The sequence below is a fragment of the Aythya fuligula genome, chromosome 1, assembly GCF_009819795.1.
Source record: "Aythya fuligula isolate bAytFul2 chromosome 1, bAytFul2.pri, whole genome shotgun sequence".
NCBI classification, from domain to species: Eukaryota; Metazoa; Chordata; class Aves; order Anseriformes; family Anatidae; genus Aythya; species Aythya fuligula.
The window spans coordinates 39,039,301-39,059,419 of record NC_045559.1 but is presented as its reverse complement, the minus strand read 5'-3'; the positions used below and the strand labels follow the sequence as shown (position 1 = coordinate 39,059,419).

Sequence of the window (20,119 nt, the reverse complement as noted above, 5' to 3'; positions counted from 1 at the left end):
AGGTGTTCAGGCTGGTGCAGGAATGCATGTACCTTTATGTTGTCCTGCAGTGAGATGCCTCCTACAGATTGTTCAATGCTTCATTTTTGCTTTTCTAGGAAGAGCATGACTCTTACAGTAACATGTTAATAGAGTCTTAGTACTTCAGTGGGTGTCAGAAAGCAGAATTCATGTTGATGCCAAGGACAGGGACCTCAATGAATAAGTTAATGAAGTCAAATATGACAGCAGAACATAAGAGGCATACGAAAACATAAAATAATGTAGCACAGAAAGCAGAGCACAGATAGAGTGTTCAGGTTTAACTATGAGTTACGTTGTCACAGTACATACTACTAAGCATATGCTCATTAGGCCATGAAAAGAAAATGAAACAGTCTTTCCTCGCTTCTCCCGCTCACGATTTTGGAAATGTAAGGAATTCCAGGGACTTTTTCTACTCCTGTAAGCAAATAGCAAAGAAGTACTAAGAGTCCTGGACCTATCTTTCTTGTCATTAGCCAGAATCAACCTCAGATGCATCAATGCTCTCTAAGGCACTGATTTATAGTCAAGCTCCTGGGCTGACGCTTGTCACAAAAATCACATGCACATCTCTCTCCACTGTTATTGCAAGCCTGTGAATTAACCATGAATTAAGAGACCAGGTTGTGCTTTTTTTTTCCCCCGATAGTCTTCTTGCTCACTACCTCCAGATACTTAAGGTTGATCTTCCCAGCCAAAAACAAAACAGAACAGGATATTCCCAAACTCAAGCCTTTCAACTCAATAATATTCTTTTCAGAGTGCAGCTGAGAATTTGTTAATAAAATAAATATCACATTTAAATACTGCATGTACTACAAGTGCTGACCAAGAACATTTTTTAAAAGGAGTAAGCACAATACATGTGCAGTGTTTTCCTAGGGCATTCAACTTGCAAATTCAACCAGAAATCAATAACAATGGATTGCAAGTTTGCAATTTATGTTTCTAACGGATTCCCTGGCATATTCAGTTTAGCATGAATGCTGATCACATAGGTTTTTGTTTGTTTTGGCATATTTTGTAGCTACAGTATTTAAAAATTAATAAACAAAAAGTCATTTTCAATATACAAGAAACAGAATGGGTAAACAAATATTGATGTGGTGAATCTAGAAAGGCTACAATTTCTTTGGATTACTAATGTACTAGGGCTTCCCACTTAACTAAACAATTCACAATAGTAAGAGCTGAAGTGGGTAAAAAAGTATTTGTAAAGCCAGCCTTTACTGCTGTTACTACAGAGGAAATTTCATACAAGAAAAAAAAAAAAAAAAAAGGCACAAACAACTGATTTGTTCATATGTGTGTATGCTTTTCTAGCTCCATATAACTGCATAACTCCCATCACATTCTTTGTGACATGCTTTTTCATTTTTCTTTTTCAATTGTTTGAAAAATTCTTTTCCCACAGGGGAATACATAAGCAGGACAATTGTGGTGATGACCAGAAATTAATGAGTATCATCATATCATTATCATAGCAGCCTTTGAGGACAATGTTAAAAGTCAGCATCGTATCAGGCTTCAGAAATAAGCCTGGTGCTTCCTGCATTAGCTGCTGCTATCCGTTTATCAGATACATGTGTGGCCTCCCAGTGGTGAGTGATGGGCTAACAAAAGTTACTTTTTACATATTAGGTAAGTTTAGAAAGCAGAGCTCAACTTTGAAGCCCAGTAAAATTTAGGTTGCAGAGGAAGAAAAATTAATTTTAATTGAGGACTAATTCCACTTTTGATAGCTAAATCATTCTGCCGTAGCCAATTTGCTCACCCACAAAAAACTATCTGGTATGTAATTGCTTCAATGCTGATTAATAAATAACAACTGATGGAGAGACTATTTGCTGGCAGCTAATAACCAGCACCTGAAGAGAGGGCCTAAGGCAGAGCCTCAGGCCTTTAACCCAGGCAGTCATTAACTGACAGAAAATGATTGGTCTTGAGGTCATTATTGCTATTACCTACAAATATTAATATATTTTTCAAATATAGAATAATTTTCTAAAAGCTACAGGCTGGACCACACAATAGACATGGATTATTTTAGAGAGAACTAATGTTTGCTGGTTGCTTTTTGTTTTTTTTTAGCAACTAACAAATGATGGAACCCACTAGATAAAGTTATTCTGAGCAGTCGTTCAACCTTTGTTTTTGTTTGTTTGTTTGTTTAACTATTAATGAAAATCATGTCTTCAGTCTCATCATGCTGATCGCCCAGACTTCAAGCAAACTGCCCTGCACATGAAGCCCAGACAAGCTCTTCGGCATCTCATGAATGGTTAGAATCATGACACTTCTTCCTGTCTTAAGGACAAGTACAAAGCCATGCTCATATGGCACTGAACCTAAAGTAACAAGAGCTGTGTGATGTTCACTGATCCTGACCTACCTCTGCTTATGCAATTTCATTCACAGGCCCTTTCCAGGCAAGAAGATTTTTTCACATGTGCAGAAGCAAGTGACTACTCCTGCATTGGTGCCCTTTTTGAGATCTATCTATTTCAGTGATGCCAAGGCAAACTGAGGGAGTCTCCCAAACACAAGCTTAACAAAATTCACTGCAGAGACACTGATGTGGACTCTCTGCAAATCGGTTAGCATTATGGAAGCAGTAATTTTCTTATTTTCCTTTAGCCAGATTATTACAGCTCCACCTCACTGGTCAGGATAAGACTTAGCTGTATCAAAGTACTGAATTAAGATCTTTACTAACCAGGAGCTTGTGATCTCTAATTATGTCTGAGATAAAACAATAACACAATAACAGCAGTGCAATAAAGCTTGGCCTTATTCCAGTTGCCTCTTCTCATAGATCTTTCTTAGCCTCAAGGTCTTCCTCTGTATCATGACAAATTACTCAGCACTGATGACTGTACAGTAATGTTTAATAAAACTAAAATCAAGACCCACCCAGCCGTAGAGCTCTCCTTAAAATGTCATGTGCATGGATTCAGACACCAAGTGAAGGACTTACCCTGCACAACAGAACAAGCTCTGGTCAGGCCCATACACTGCCAGTCCTGCAACATATGCTATGACCAGTTTGGATACGAGCGGGAGCAGTCAAAGTGAAACCATGCAAAATTCTTCTTCCAGCACTCCCCTCCATCAGCATTCCTCCTCCCAGTCATCATCACCCAGTCTGCCAGCCACTTCTCAACTGCTAATCACTATCACCAGCTCCAGCACTACCTGCACATGCTCTTCTAACCCTTTGACCCAGAACTCTTCCTGAATCCACTCCTTGCCACACACTTTTTCTTTCTAGCAGATATTTGCCCTGAAAAGAACCATACGCTTTAAAGCTGCAAGTTGTCACTTCATTTCCATAGTTATCTCCACACCCCATTCACAGCAGAAGAATGATAGAAGATGAATCTCCCTGAAACATCTCTTTCCAGCAATGCATTCATCTCCACTGATACACTCTGTCCCTGAGCACTCACTCCTTCCACTAATTGAAAGAGAAAGAATTAGCAGGGAAAAAAAAAAGCAAAGAAGAAAAATAACCTATGAGACAGGTGCAGGAGATAGTGAGTTTTTATGTTCACCTGACTACAGAACAATAAGAAACAGAGGGCTTGGAGAATAGAAGCACAGCTTAACATGAAGTAGAGTAAAAATCAATCCAGATAGGGAAAAAATGAAGCTACAACAGTAGCAAAATGCCTGGTGGATGGAAAAGACAAATAAAGACAATAGTGAGGAGAAGAGATGCAGAAATGATATGCCAGACATTAAAATGCAGTCAGCAATATCTTGCTTTTAAGAATTACTGACAAAGAACATACATATGAGGTGTGATTAGGAAACACAACACACAAGTAAAAACAAACAAGCATGTGAAGGTAAGCAGAGTCTTCTCGATTATTTCACTGTGCAAAGATGACAATACACAGATCCCATGATTTTCACCGACTACAGCTGGCAGTGCAGTAGAAAGCTATACAAAGATCAGCTAAGCCTGTTCATAAGGATGTCCCTGTTCTATCAATGTAACATTACCCCAGGAAGCACCCTGGTAGAGCTACACTGCTCCCTAGCCCACAACAGAAAAGGTATCTGCACCTCAGTCCCTTCCGCAGGAATCAAGCTGCACTCAGAAAAGGCAGTACCAATTATTTGAATAATTCCTTGTAGTCCCAGATCTGAGCAACAAAGTATATAACTGTAATGCACATAGAAGGCAATTCTGCTTTTAAATTATCTGCTTTTAAATTACCTGCTCTATAAGGGATTCTGATTCTGATCAGGCCCATATGGACTAAGGAGTTATGCTACTGATTTACATACACAGAGCTGTGCTTGTACAAAGCACAACTTGTCTTTATAACATGGTATGTATTTGAATCTCATGCTTAGGTTAAGGTTAATTTTGAGGTCAACATCACTCTTTGAGAAAAAAATGAACAGTTAACATGTAATCATTTTTGAAGAACAAACCTGCTTTTAATAGCACTGTTTCTTTTATTCCTTGGAGAGTTTATCTACCCTTGACCACAGCAGTTTAGTAAGATTGATCAGCTGAAAGAGAGATGAGATTTTAAAAATTAGCATGCTTTCAAAATCTGAGAAGACATTTTCCCCCATACTCTTCAAACATTTTGTGAACCAAAACCAAGCTCATGAAAGCACAAAAATGAAAGCAAAAGTACATGCAAGCTGAAATCTTTTAGGGGTCTACAGAGTAAGTATAATGTATGTTGCGTTAATTGAAGAAAGGTTCCTCCACGCAAGAAACTGCCCATCAAAATGCTTCATCATGGGGGTTAGGTTCTTTTTCTTGAACGTTCCTTTATTATTAGGAGATAACTTATTTTTTTCTTACACTTATGTTGACTTGCCATGGATACTGGAGCAAGAAAGCAACTTCAGGGAAAACTCAGGAGTTTAGATTGCATGTCCCAGGAGTTCAGATAATTTCAAAAATTCACCTAGGTAATGTACACAAACTCCTGGGATTGCAATATAAAAGTCATGAAAAGATGTCTTACCTCAGCAGTTCATCCGAACAAACCCAGCTCTAAACTGTTTACTGTAAGTTCATACAGTAAAAGATACTCTTTCGACAAATCTGAACAAGATGAACAGACCACTGAGAAACTGAAAAATGGCAAAATATATGTAACCAGTAATTCATTGTAAACTATTTTGGCATTCCTGTGACATTAATATATCTCTGAGGTAGGGACACTATAAAAAAAAAAAAAAAAAAAAAAAAAAAAACAAGAGGAACAACTCTAGACTTAGAGAATTTTATGGGATAAGAGACCATTTCAAAATATATAGGCTTTTGGCCTACAGGTCTTTGACAAGATGATCTACTAATTTGCGCAACTGCTGGCACAAAGTTCTGTACAGCTTAGTCTGGCTGGAGGAGTGAGCTTACATATGTATGTCTGCACGTGCTGAAGAAAGACTCAAACATAACCAAGGCCTCAGTAGCCACAAATTCCTACCAAATTAATCCTTTATGTTCTCTTTGGATTCCTCTTAAATCTAAAGACTTGAGAACAGTTTTGCCAAATATCAGAAATGCAGAAAGTAACAGTAATTGTCTATATGACATGAGCATGCTTCTGTCTTCAGGATATCAAATATCCAAAAGCAGCAGAAGTCTATAGCATATGAGCTGCAAATAATGCTACTAGAACATGAGATTCTCCGTAAGGCGAAAAGGAAGTAGACTGTGTCTTTCAAATTCATGGTTCATCCCTCATCTTGCATGTATTTGCTTACACTGATGTTGGAAGTTGAACTCCTTCCAACTGTTTTTTAGATTACTATAGGACATGTCAAGAGTGACATAGCACAGGAGTATCATGCATGATGAGCTTGCAAGTGTTACATTGTATTACAGAGCAAGGAACATAAGACCAAGCTACTACAGCATACACCAAAAACTTCCATTTTACAGGAGTTCAAGGAGAAACTCAAGCAACCACTGCTTGCCAAAGCAGAGGAATAACAGATCATTCTTAGCTTAAGACCAAATCCTTCAGTAGGAAGAGTACATTACCACGAAGATCATCAACTCCTACCTGGATAGAAGTCTGCTTAGGTACTGATTGATAAGGAGTAAGAAATGGCCTTAAATCCTAGCCTGTTCTACTTAGCTCAGTCTTCCAACTACTACAACAGCCAGAGGTAACCAGTTTCTCATCCCAAGAGCAATGCTTCTTGTCCAGATAATCAATCTGCAGCTAGCAGCACTAAGAACGAGGCATCAGCTCCACCATTCTCTGTTCTTACTTCTTTGCACTGGCATTTGTGCAATCTTTTTCTAAATTAATTCACTGAACTGACAGAGAAACTTATTGGCTTAAAATAATAATAATAATAATAATAATAATAATAATAATAATAATAATAATGCTTTCATTTTTCAAGATAATGATTGAAATCAGTAAATCAGCTCAACTAATGGTTCAGCTAGCCCCAGAGCTGCTGCATGGGAAGGAACAGCAGGTCCCAACCAGAAAAAGCTAGGAGCCTTTCCCCTTTGGTACCTTTGGTGAGGTACAAGACCAGCTCAGCCACCACAGGTGACCACTGGGAGTGGTCTTCAGCAGTTCCAACATTCTTACACTCCTAGGGTAAATCATCCCAGAGAATCACTTCCTAGCCATGCTTCTCCCTCCCCTTCAGTGGGATAAAATGACAGTGTCATAGTCTGTTGGCCATTATAGGAAAGGGCTCCCCGGTGTCCTACCCTGCCGTTTCAGTGATAAAAAAATTTCCTCATAACTTCAGTATGACCTAAATGAGGGTTACCAATAAAAAGGTCTGAATCTACCCTCCCTCATCTTCAGCACAGCCCTGAATCCATACTAGTCTCAGGAAGTCACACAAAAAGCAGGGCAAAGAACTGATTTGGCTGAAAACATATTCACACACTTCCATATTTTTTTTTTCAGGTCAGTTATGAGCCATATTGTACAGCTATGCAGAGGTGAGTGCTGGCACAAGAAGGCTAAGAAAATGTTTGGCTCAGAGAGGGTGGGATCCTTCTACAGCAGCTGAATGCTTAGGCTAGCTAAAAGTGATTATGGAGACATTTCATGTCTTGATCAACCACGGAAAGGAGGCCTGCAGCCCTTCCTTATGCCCCCAGGCTACAGCACAAATTTATAGAGCATTTGCAGAAGCACAAATTTAAAAATCCACTTTGCTCAGGCACACAGCTAAAACTCCAACCTAGCCCCGTGCTTCCAAAAGTAGCTCAAATTTATTATTCACAGAAACTACGAAGGAAGGGTTTCTCTGTATGTACACCTGTAAAATCAAGACGACAGCACTGTGAAATATTCTATTAAGCTGACAGCATTTCTCATGTATATTTTGGCTTGTTATACAGTTCTGTGCTTGATATTTGTAAACAAAAACAAAACTGACATAAATAAAGGATTTTTCCCCTTTTTTTTCATGGCATACTTCTTGGAACCATGCCATATTTAGAAACAACAGCTCCAGAAAGTCAGTGCTTCCACCAACCTGGAGCTCCACAGAAAGCAGATAGAATGTAAAGTCCTGCTCTAAAGCATGCCCTGTGATATGAAGTACTTTATTGGCCTCTCAAGTTAGCACACAGCATACCAAGGGTCATGTCGGTACTAAAGGAAGAAGACTAGAAACCTTTCCAGTATTACTGTTTTCTTTGAATAAAGTCCAACAAATACTAGTATTGAAAAGGCTGTAGGAAAAACAAGAGAAAACTTCCTCAGAAAATCAAAGTGAAAAGGCATACCTGAAAGCTTAAAATTTCATGAGGCAGACACACCTACTAAGCTAATCAATTACAAAAAGTATTGAACAAATAAAAAATTTTAGATTTCAGGTTTTAGTCTGGAGAAGAGGAGGCTCAGGGGAGACCTTATTGCTCTCTACAACTACCTGGAAGGACATTGCGGGGAGCTGGGGGTTGGCCTCTTCTCACAGATAACTAGTGATAGGACTAGAGGCAATGGCCTCAAGTGGCACCTGGGGAAGTTCAGGTTGGAAATTAGGAGAAATTTCTTCTCAGAAAGAGCAGTCAGGCAGTGGAACAGGTTGCCCAGGAAGATGGTGGCATCACCATCCCTGGGGGTGTTTAAGGAAAGGTTGGACCTGGTGCTTAGGGACATGGTTTAGTGGGTGACATCGGTGGTAGGGGGACGGTTAGACCAGATGATCCTGGAGGTCTTTTCCAACCCTAATGGCCCTTTCCAACTTTAGAAAAGGCCACAAGCAGTATACACCATCATTAAATAAACTGCCAAATTTTAGGAATGCTAATCAAAAAGGTTAAGTATTTGATGTCATGATCCCTTACAAAAAGCAAGGGTTTTCACAGTTAGAAAATGTGTGTACAACATCATAAATACTTACAACTACTCCACTCTTGGTGACAGTTTCCCGGTACGTAAAATTGCACACTGCCCAGGCTAGGTAATACGTGGACATGAGAGGGGTCTGCGAAAAGTGATCTGTAACCCATCCATCTTCTTCAAAAACAGAAGTTTCAACTGGCATGTTGGACAAAGATATATAAGTTGCTTGATGCCTGATGCTGATTTTGAAAGTGGCTTTGTAGATGGGCTCATCGAAGCAAGGAAAGGCTTTTCTGGCATGAGTAGGAGAAAACTGCGTAACACCAAGAAACCTGGAAAAGAGGCAAAAAAAAACAACAAAGCTGTTACCGACTGTGACCAGCACTCTATTCACAGACACACTAAATACAACATTGCTTGACTATTGTGGTTTAACAACAAATGCAACAGTACAGAGTGTTTGAACACTGCTTTGTCGTTGTAGCATTTCTTAGCATGAATTCTTACTACCTGTACTGTAACACAATCAATATAAAGTAACAGCCTACAAATTTGTAGGAAATTTGCAGGCAGCACCCTGATGAATAATGAATAATCCTTCACCTCATATGAAACTTTGGGTTCTCACAGCAATTCTGTTCTATGTGTGAAAAAAAACTTGGCCAATATTGGTCACACAATGCAGAACAAGTAAGCACAGTCCTCAGTTAAAGCCAGAATTTAGGAGCCTTCAGGGGGCTCACTCTGCCCCGAGACACTGACAGCACACTTTGCCTTTCTTTGGACATTACAACTTATGACCACATCACATACTCAAGAGGGTCGTTGTTTTCCACTGCTGATTGCTTCTTTACTGGTTGCATGCAGGTCTGAGACACACTATGATACAGCACTAATGTTACTGTGCATGTCCAGGAAAAATATTCTGGGACCTTTGCAAAATTACACATATAAACAAATGATTAAAAAAAGCACAAAGTAGTTTAGCATTTTTTCCAGATGTGCTTTTCTTTTGTAGTGTATTTTATGAAGAACAAATACATGTTGTTAGTTAACGGGTTAAATCATGAAAAGATCTCCAAAGAAGTCAAAGGCATTTATTATACCATTGTATAGAATGGGAAAGCTTTAGTTTGACCAAAAGAAAGAATAAAAAAAAAAAAATCTGCAACTGCTTGCTTTGGAACTAAGTATATATTAATCCAGATATGGAAGAGGAACATTTGTGGGTAGAGATTTTCTCCAAATTAACACCATTCAGAGAAAATCCATGTGGGATGATCTCTCTGCAGAAACAAGGAGCTACACTTAAAAGGTAGAACAATGGGGTTCAATGGGAATATTTTCTGGAGGCACGCAGGACAAGAAAATGACTATGACCTAACTGCGTAAGCGCAAGTATGTAGGCTTTTTGAGAGGTATTGAATCATGTCTCCATTTTCAAGGTTCCATCAGCAAAAATAACCATGCAATTTTAGATACCTGGTAAACATTTGTCAGAATTTTAGAGGTTGATTAATCATCTGTTATTCCTCTGGAGGAAGAGGACAGGTGGATATGTTTGATAAAATGAAAATGGTGGGACCTATTATTAATTAGTCCATAGGCATTAATCTCCATTACAACACTCTTAAACACTGAGGGAGAAAAAATAATAGGCAACTTTTAAGGAAAACAAAATATCTATTTTTTTCCTAAAACTTCTTGGGTTTAATAAATATTTAGTAGCATTCTTTTATAAAAAAAAAAAAAAAAGAAGAAATAAATGTCTTGAAATGTTGCTCTTATCTCGCTATAGCACATCTACGCCTGATAGAACCAGATCATTTCTTGGTGAAATGATCACCTCTTTCAGAGGGCTAATTTTCTTTTTCAAGCATGATTTTTTTTTCCACCATTGAAGGTTTTACCATTGGTCCTTTGTCTAAAACAAAAAGCCTTACTTGGTTAGTAACTACTGAAGGAATTCAGTATGTCGTATTCTTTTAACTAACCCACATTTTTTAATGAGACAAATCATAATTCTGCATAAGGTTGCTAAATATATGGTAAAAAGTTGATGCCAGGTATGCCAGTGTTAATCCAAAAAAAAAAAATCCATTATTATCAGTGGATTTACACTAGTGCAACAAAGCCAAATCAGCCAATTAAATGAAGCAAAGCAACTTAATTTATATGCAAAGTATTTCAAGTGGACCTGATTCTGCATTCTAGGCACACTCTGAGCAGCTAGGAGTCAACAGTAGCTTCAAGTGAGCATGGAAAACTGTACCTGCCTGTTATTAATAAAGCAAGAATGATGAACTTTCCTCTGCAATTAACAATTTTAATGAGCTCAGACAAACATGTAAATGCATACTTTGGGACTACTGTATAAATACAGATACTCCCCCAAAAAAGGAGTATTTTTCTTCCGCTTTTTGGAGACTGTATCAGTAGTCTTGTTATGAGTTACACCATTGATATAATCTCTACACCACAGTAATAAAACCTGGTAAACTCTGCAACTTCTGTCTTCACACAGATAGATGCATATATCCAGATAGACGTAACTGGGCAAACATCAGGCAGTCAATATTTCATACTAAAAATACACCAGCTACCAATAACTGTGATATTTATAACATGTGCATTACTATCAAATATTGATTTGCTTGTTGTGCCATAAAGTAAAACAAGCAGAAAGTTAAAAACTGCTTCACAAAGACTAAGCTGTCATGCATGTCTAAAATAAAATAGTCTGTGCTTATCTATTTCTCTCTGCATTAGGAGGAAAACCAAGCAAAACTACACCACACTGCAAGTGAAGAGCAGGTTGAGTAATTCATCCATGTCTCCACATACTTCTCTGGGCACTGACATTTTTATCTCCAATTCCCAAAAATATCACCATAAAAAGTTGTACCTCTGGGAATGACAGCCTTGCAGTCTCTCTTCTCAGCATACCCACGGCAGTAATTTGCAGGTATTTTAATTCTACCTCATCTATTAAAGGAAGACGTGTGTTTCCTCAACAACCTATCTATTTTGACATCTTAGTTGTTATAAGATGGAAGAATATGTCTGTTTGTTTTGTCTGAATGATGTAAGTTTTTCTTTCTTTTTCATTTATGTCAAAGTCTGATATTCATTTAAATCATGTGTGCATATTATTATGGTACTCTACAGTATCTGTATTAAATGTTTGTTGATTCGGTAATAGTAAATTCTGGCACATGATGCAAAATAAGTTTGTAGCTCATCACTTGTGTTTCACTTTTCAATTAGAATACTAAAGTTTTCAGTAAGAAAATAGATACTACTATGAACATCTAAGGCTAAATTAAGAGTTTCACCTATGAACAGCACAGTAAATGAACTAATTTCACCAAAAAAAATTATAAAGTGAAGGCATTACTATGATTGTGAAGGCTCACAGTTAACCAGTTATTTACTCCTCATGTACAAGAAAAGTTGAAAACAAAGTTTAAGACCCTTTCACAGCAACCACTACTCAAACAATATTGTTGTATTTTAATCGAATATGAAGATGTCAAAAAGCTAAAGTTCTGCTGGAATATCAGGGTCCCTGAGGGCATGAGAGGAGCCTTTCTGTCTATCACAGCAGAAACTCTCCACGTTTAAGGGCTACAAATGGTTATATGCATTACATTAAAAATGGGTTATTAATCAAAATGCAAATTGCTGCACTGCAAGAGCACACTCCGAACAAAGAAGTTTCGTGGTTTAGAATGTGTATTATTTATTTTATATCAGTGAGTCATTGTTATTAAGCCTGTGACAGTTCAAAAAGAAAAACGGTATTTCTATTAAACACATGAAACTGTAACCATGAACTGATTACAGTTTTATAAACAGCATTTTACTGAAAGAAGTGTGAGCTGCTGTAAGGAAAAACTGCCAGAGATTTCAGGATAACAATGCCGCCTTACATAAGGTAAGGATCTTGCCCAATATGACTTTATTCGAGTGTATTAAGGACAAAATTATTTATACCTGAAAAGTTACACAAGAAGCACTGGGAAGCACGTTCGACTGTTGCCTTCCACCCTTGTGCCTTAAACTCTCTTGATGACTCTAGAAAAAAACTTTTTTTTTTTTTTTAAATCGTAACTGGAGCATTGGCATGGAAGTACAGTGCGGTAACTTTGGGGAAATGTCACTGCAGCAGCAGCTTGGCAGTTCAACTACTTCCACATAAAGTTAAGATGCTCAGGAATGCTAACAGTTAGATAACTTCTTGGTTTTGGAAAGTGAATTATACCCCCTGCTGTTACCAGTCTTGTTTTCCGATTTGCCTGTTTCCATATGGGTCTGTTAAAACTTCTGATTACCCACTCACTAACTCCTCAGTGACAAAAGGTATTTTGCCTGCACTTTCTCCCACAGCCGTACTTTTCCAATTTTTCATTTCATTTCACTGCAGTGACACATCACACAAATAACTCCAATCTCGTTCTCAAATCCCACATCAGAGTGTTTAAAACTGTCAATAATCACAGTGACAAAGGCATGTTTTAATCCAAGGGTTGTAGATTTGAGCTGGGGAGCTTGCTTTTTCTGCCTGACTTACTTTTTTTTTTTTTTTTTTTTTTTTTTTTCCCTATTCTTCCAAGTATAAACTTAACTTTGCAGGAAGTACAGAACTGGGAGAGAACCTGTCACTGCACGGATGTTTCAGGAAAGGACAGATTATAAAAAGAAACTAAATCTAAAAGAACAAACGCTGACACGATGATCAAGAACCCATCCCATCCTTTGTTTCACAAAGTTTGACAGCAGTTAGAAAACTTTTTTTTTCCTTTTAAATAAAGGCTGTCTGCCTGCCTGCCTTAACAGGGGCTTCCCCAGTGACCCGACCGCCGTGACAAGGGCCCAGGAGGTGACCCCGCTGCCTCAGCACCCTCGGACGCGGCTCAGGACCGTGCCCGGTGCCACCTGCACCAGGTGGCACTGCCCAGCTTTGTTCTGCCACTGCCTGCAAACCTACAGCGTCTCAGCTGCACCAAGCGGATCAAATCGGTCCGTGACATGCGAAATCCCACCCCACCGCCTTTTTTCTGTAAGTATTGAAGTAAAGAGCACTGAGAGGGGCGCTCACCCACCCACCACCCCCAACAGCCGCCGGGTCCTAGCGCCGGCCCAAGTTCCTCACGCCCCCCTCCGGTCCCCCCTCACCTCCTCTCGCCGTGCAGGACGTAGGAGCTGCGGAAGAAACCGAGCAGCTCGTTCTCGATGAGGGCGTTGTAGATGATCTTGAGGTTGTAACTCCGCTGCACCTCCAGGCTGCGGTTGAGGACGACGACGAGGACCTGGGTCTGGGGGTAGAGGAAGGAGCGGGCCACCCGCACGGCGCCGGCCAGCTTGTCCTCGGCCACGCGGACCGCCTCGATGTGCATGCGGTGGGCGTGCAGCACGATGTAGCGGCTGGCGTTGCGCACCTCCAGCTGCACGTTCACCTCCCCGCAGAAGGTGAAGTTCTCCATGAAGGCGCTCAGCATCAGGTTGTAGTGCAGCGGCCGCAGGTGCCGCGGCAGCCGCGGCCGGGCCCAGGGAGGCAGCAGCCGCCGCCGCTGCCACTCCTCCTCCTCCTCTTCCTCCTCCTCCTCCTCCTCCGCCGCCGCCGCCGCCGTCGCCTCCCCGCCCCGCGCCTGCTCCTCGGGCTCGGGCCGGCCGGGGGGCTGCCCGGCTCGGGGCGGCGGGCGGGCCCCCCCGGGCAGGCTCCCGTTGCCGCCGACCCGCGGCGGGCCGTCGGCGGCGGCGCCGCACTCCTCGAAGCGGACGCTGAGCAGCACGGCCACCATGGTCACGGCCAGCAGCGCCAGGATGGAGACGGCGAAGCCCAGCACCAGGCGCTTGTGCACGGCGATGTGCCGCTCCGTCGTGCGGGGTCTCGGCCCCGCCGCCTCGGCCCAGGGGCCCGGCGGCAGCCCCCGGCTGCCGTTCCGCAGGGCGGCCTCCTCCTCGATCATCATGGGGGTGACGGGCGGCCGCTTCTCCCGCTTCTCCTCCAGGGCCATCACGGCAGCGCCGCCCCCGCCTCCCGCGGGGCCGCCGCCCCCCGAGGGGGCCCCGAAGGCATGGGAGGCTCCGAGGTGGGGGGGCCCCTCGGCCTGGGGCGGGAGGGGGGGGGTTCTCGGCCCGGAGTGGGGGGGCGCACCGCCTCTCGCTCACTCCCTCACCCCCTCCCCGAGGAGCCGCATCACCCTCGCCTCCGGCAGCCCCGCCGGGAAATGACCCCCGGACGGGGATGGGGGGGGGGACGGGACGGGGTCGGCAGCGGGGTAGGGGGCGGCCGCGGGCTCTCGCCGCCGTCCGGCCGCCGGAGCCGCTCCTGCAACTTGTGCGGCTTCTGCGGGGCACTTCAGCACATGCCGGGGAGCGCACCCCGGCGCCTAGGGGGAGGGCTCAGCCGCCCCGGCCCCCCCGCTAGCGCCGCCGCCGCCGCCCGCAGGGAGCTCTCCTCCCTCCGCGCCCCCCCGAGCCGCCGGGGCCGGGGTCGGGCTCCGCGCCGGGCCCCGGCAGCGCCCGAGCCATGCGAGCCCCGCGCCGCCGCGCAGGGCCCCCGGGAGGCGGGCAGGGGGCGAGGGGGCGAGGGTCGCCCCCGCGGGGCTCGCCCGGCACCGGACAGCGGCGCCGGGCCCGTCCCTGTCCCCGTCCTCCTCCTCCTGCTCTTCCTCCTCCTCCTGGCGGGGCTGGCTCCGGAGAGTCACTCCTCGGCGCTCCGCTCTTATTTTGGCTTTTCTGTCTCCTGCAGGTACAGAGCGCTCTCCCGGCTGGCTCGGGCAGAGGCAGCTATATATAGGCACCGGGGAGAGGCGAGGGAAGGGAAGGGATGGGAAGGGGGGAGAGGCGGGCAAGCCCCGCCGCCCCTCGCCTTCAGCGGCTGCCGGCGGTGACGGCGGCGCCCCGGGGGAGCGGGCGGGGGCGGGAGGCGGGGGCGACACCGGGACGGGGGCGACACCGGGACGGGGGCGACACGGGGACCGGGGAGACACGGGGACAGAGGAGGCTTTTCTCCGCTTTGGCACCCGGAGAGGTCGCCGAGGCTGCGGGGGGGGGGGGGGGGGGGGGGGGGCCCGGAGGTGGGCTAGGGACGGGGGCTGGGGGACGGGACGGCCGGCTGCAGCCCCTCCGAGCCGTGGGGTTTCCCGGGGCTGTGCTCCCCGCGTGGATATCGGAGGCTGGCACTGTGTCAGATTCATAAGGACTTAATAAAGAGCCGCCGACTACACGTTTGGACGACAATAGTGCTGTCATGCTAATGCGGGGATGGAGCCGAAAATAAAAGGTTAAATACTCCGCTCAAATCGATAGGATTAATATGCCGAGAAAAATCAGTCCCTAAGTGCTCGCTGGGACTTGCAGCCATCCCCACGTCGTTACTCCGCGGCCCCAGGACGGGCTTCTCACCTCCAGCCCGTTCTGAACCCCACTTCTCGGCTGGGAGGATTTAAGGATGCCTGGGGGAATGCACCGACACGTGGCTTAAGAAGTCCTAGGAGTGAACCCCAGTCTGGGAAAGTGAATTGCTGAGAAGTGATTTACTGAATCTGAGCCCACTTCTTCCACCCGCTCCCCCACCCCCTGACTTGTGCATCTGGGGATTGCAAAAACGCAGAATTAATCTACACAGCGGGGATCTAGATCAATGTCTGAAAACATCCCCGTTCTCCTTATTTTGCTTGCATACTTCAAAAACTCTTTTTTTTTTTTTTTTTTTTTTTTTTGAAGCTCTTTAGCGCCAATCTTGTAAACAGTTACATATGTGTTTATCCGCGGCACTCAGTCCTATGGAATATATGCCGTACATCAAGTTAAATGTGTACATAACGATTTGCAGAAGAGGGGCCTTAATTTCCATAGCGAAGAAAATAATAAAGTCCTACTTTTCTTTCATAAGCAAAGCAAATCTGCACAGTTTCCTGAAATGGGCTGTATTAGCCATTTTACTTCCCGAAGGAATGCCTGATCTCTGTTTTCCCCAAATCTACTACATCTTTTGGAAACGTTATCTGACTTTGCATGCTGTTGTGGAATATGAATGATCATTTACTGACACATAAACCAGTTTAAGTCAGGAATATATATAGGGCTGCTCTCCCTGGAAGGATCTGAGCCTTTGTTTTTATCATGCAGCACGCTCTAACAAAGGCTTATAATTTCAAGTAGTCTTGATCGTAAATGTTGTGATACACTTGCTAAGTAGTTTTGTACGTCCTAGGAGGGCCAAGACTGCTCCGTAACTAGCATTCCCACGTATTTACCGTGGTGTTATTTAGCTGCCCACCTGTTATAACAGGACAAAGAATAGAAATGTTTTATTATCTGAAAATAGCCTTCATTATTTGTTGACTGAAGTTTGAAGCAGAAAGGTAGGAAACTATTGCTATGTGATTTGGAAAAAAAAAATAAAGAAATAAATAAAAAGAAAAAAGAAACAAACTGACACTGCAAAATAAGATTCAAAGCTACAGGTTTTAAAATGTCAGTTTCTATATGTTTCATTAAACCCTCTAAAAGCAGGCACAAAAGGAGTGCCCGAGTGCTTTTAAGATTTTGTATGCAGTCTGTCAGTATCAGGCGTGAGTAGAAAAGGCAGTGTTTCCCTCTATCGCTTTCTGCAATGGGTTTTAAGTTGTGTTTGTTCCCATCAGGGAGACATTCAGGCAAAGATGTGCTTCAAGAATAGAAGCAGACCAGAATGAAATGGAATAGTTTGAGTGTCATTTATAACTATTTTGTAATCATATTTTTAATTAAATATAATTGAATAGTTACAAATCTCACAGATTAAGGTTTTGTGAAGCCTTCTCAGCAAAGCAGTGAGCTCTGGTGCCAGACAATTGGGCTGTGCTTGTTAGCTAGCCAGCTCCAACACTTCTAAAGAGGAAAGCGCAGCTGCCTGTGACAGCACAGGTACATCATTCTGGCCTTCTTGATATACAAATAACAAATACATAACTCTCTGGGCTGAGATCTTCCACAATCAGCTAAGGGAGTCAGTCACACAACTCAGCTTTGACAATATTAGTCTCTAAATCAAAGGGCCAGTGTCAGAAAGGGTATGTAAAAGATTTAAGGTACATGCTAGTAAGAAGCCATGCAGCTAATTCCTTTTAAGTCAGGTTAAAATAGCACAGGCAACATACTGGAGCAAGGCACAAGTGAGAGGAGTTAAGGCTCTTTGTATCCACTTCCAGGTTTGGTCCCATAACTCAAAGTATCGAGAGGTTTTCAGCCACCCCATGGGATCCTTGTTGGTCTGGAGACTTATGATAAGAAGGTGCTGCTAGGAGGTACTGTGCTAAATAACCCTTGTACCTCAGCTCATCTATCACTCTAAAACTTCACATTACTAGATTAACCTCTTCTTCATATTAGTAATGATGGGTTTCTAAAATTTAGCTAGACGAGATACAGGTCAAGTGAGGTATTAATTTATTAATTTGTTCTGAAATGCTACTCTCTGCAAGCAGTTCTATGTACAGATTACTATAGATAGCCAGTTTGATGAGAAATCACAATCACAAAGGTATGGGGTGCCCAAGAAACAATTTGTGTACATTTGGGAAAGATTCTTGTTTTTTTGTTTGTCCACAGTTTTAAGCACACACATGGATTTCATGGGTACTGCCTCTGAAGCTTGCAGTCCCTTTGGCCTTTCTGTAGAGTGCTGGAAAACACATCAGATCATGGATCATTTTTGCAGCAAAATCCTGATAATGACTCCCAGTTGTTCAAAACTTCCCCTAGGCCATCAACATCTTGTATGCAATCACATTTTATGAGCTTATAGGATTGGGTTTCAGTTACTCATACAAAATAAAAGAGCATGTCTCACCTTAGCCGAATTGCTGTGGAGATGGCCCTCCCCAGACAAGTATCAGAAGAAACACAGATAAACTTCAGACAACACAGCTTCCAATTCTATACCAGTTTATACTATGGCCAGCAAAGAGGTGATGAGGGACCCCAATAAAGCTGTGGTTTATGTTATGTTAAGATTGCACATAGACACCGCTCGGTATTCACAATGGTACTTTACAGTCTTGGCAGAAAAGCTCTATAAATGAGCAACTGTATTGTGTAGCATGCAACAGGGTACAGTTCATCCAGACAGAGGATCAGCACATTACAGCTTTCAGAGGCTGCCTAACTTCTGCTTTTTGACTTGGTTGATCTATCCTTCATTCTTCCAGGTATATGAAGGTTTTACAGACAGTTTTATCTTACTGACCCACACATAAACACACACAAAAATAATATTAAAATACATATATATAAAAAAATAACAGTAAAGGGCCCAGAAAAAGTCTTTCTGTGCAAAGTCCAGAAAAAAAAAATGCACCGAAATATATACAGAGAAGAATTACAGGGGAAAAGAGACAGAGTCAGCCCCCATCAGTCAGTGCTCCGCTGACCCTTTCAGCCTCAGTCAGGCATTTCTGTGGTCATAGCTGGATTTTTCTCACATACTTCAATGTCAAGGCTACCCACAGCTCTTCATCCCTTCTGTTTAAGTACTAAAATAGTCCACACTCCACAGTCTACAAACATGTTGGTCAAAAACACATAAATAAGGTGACCTCCCAAAGTATTACGCACTACTCACTTCTCGCAGACCCAGATTCCAGGTGGCTGTCCTCAAGACCAAGTGGAAGGTAGGGAATGACAATTTTCAAGGCACAACATGTTACCTATAATCTGTTGGTTTTGCAATATACTCATAATTACTTGAAGAAGCACTGCTGCAAACAGGGGACTGTTGTGTCCTCTTGAGGCTTGCAAGTTGGCCAAAAGGGACAAACTGGGACAATGGCCCTACGTTCATGTGTTCTCTTTGCTATTTTCCAGAGGACATTTTCAGTAACATACCCAGTTTAATGTATTGATTGCCTTGGTGAATACACCTTCTGTTACTTTAAATATTACTGCTAAGAAAAATTCTAAGAGAAAGACTTTCTAATTAAAAGTCAAAACAGCCATAGCACCAGATAGTAAAACAAGCTGAAACATGATGATTTGTGATGGCTTGAGCATACCAAGAAATTGAGCTTTCCTTCCGTTGTTCTCCTCTGCTTCAGCTGTAACCTAACTGTCCTCATGCTGCTTGCATAAATAACTGCTCTTACTTCAGACTAGCGGCATTAAGCTGTATTTATGTTTAGTTTATAATTAGAGATGACCAGGTGACTAGATGCATCTTCAGCTTGGACAAATTCTATTTTCCCCTTTGTAAAGGAACAGTCAGAACAGGAAAAGGCACGGTGCTGTGTTATGCTGTGGATAAAATCCTACAGAACGAGAAGCTGGAAGTTTATCAAAAGGTAGGCAGGCTCCTCAGTACCCTGGATCCTCCTCTTCCCTCAGTTTTCTATCATCACCTCTTGCTCTTCTACTGCCTTTCAGGTTGGAAGGAACATCTGAGGAGGCATTGATGAAACGTTGCCCATGTACCAGCAGGCCTCAGAGACCAGGTCCTGCTTCCCATTCTCTCTGTTCTTTGAAATCAGAGACCATCACCATTCTCTTCTGTGATATTTTACTCTGTATTTTTTAAACCTGAAGTCTTAGGATAAAAATATCTACTTTCATATGAGAATTGAATAGTATTTTAAATTTCCAAATTAAGTGACTGAGATGCATTATTTTTCCCAGATGTTCCGTTTTCATATTTGCCCATGTCTATTCAGCAACTGATTCTTCTTTTTCTTCCATTCATTTCTTTTTCCTCATTTAAGCAGCAATTTAAGGCAGAAAACAAATGTCCTCATTCTCCA

General features: G+C 42.8%; 1 protein-coding gene across 1 annotated transcript in view; it reads right to left on the bottom strand.

Annotated features, from left to right (window-relative positions):
- TRHDE (thyrotropin releasing hormone degrading enzyme) overlaps window positions 1-14,323 on the bottom strand; it is a 207,822-nt gene extending 193,499 nt beyond the window's left edge. The window contains exons 1-2 of the mRNA XM_032208064.1: window positions 13,515-14,323; window positions 8,395-8,668 (exon numbers count right to left, since the gene is read on the bottom strand). Of these exons, the coding sequence (XP_032063955.1) occupies window positions 8,395-8,668; window positions 13,515-14,311 (1,071 nt within the window). The 5' untranslated portion in view covers window positions 14,312-14,323. The remainder of the gene's footprint in view (window positions 1-8,394; window positions 8,669-13,514) is intronic.
- Window positions 14,324-20,119: the final 5,796 nt, after the last annotated feature.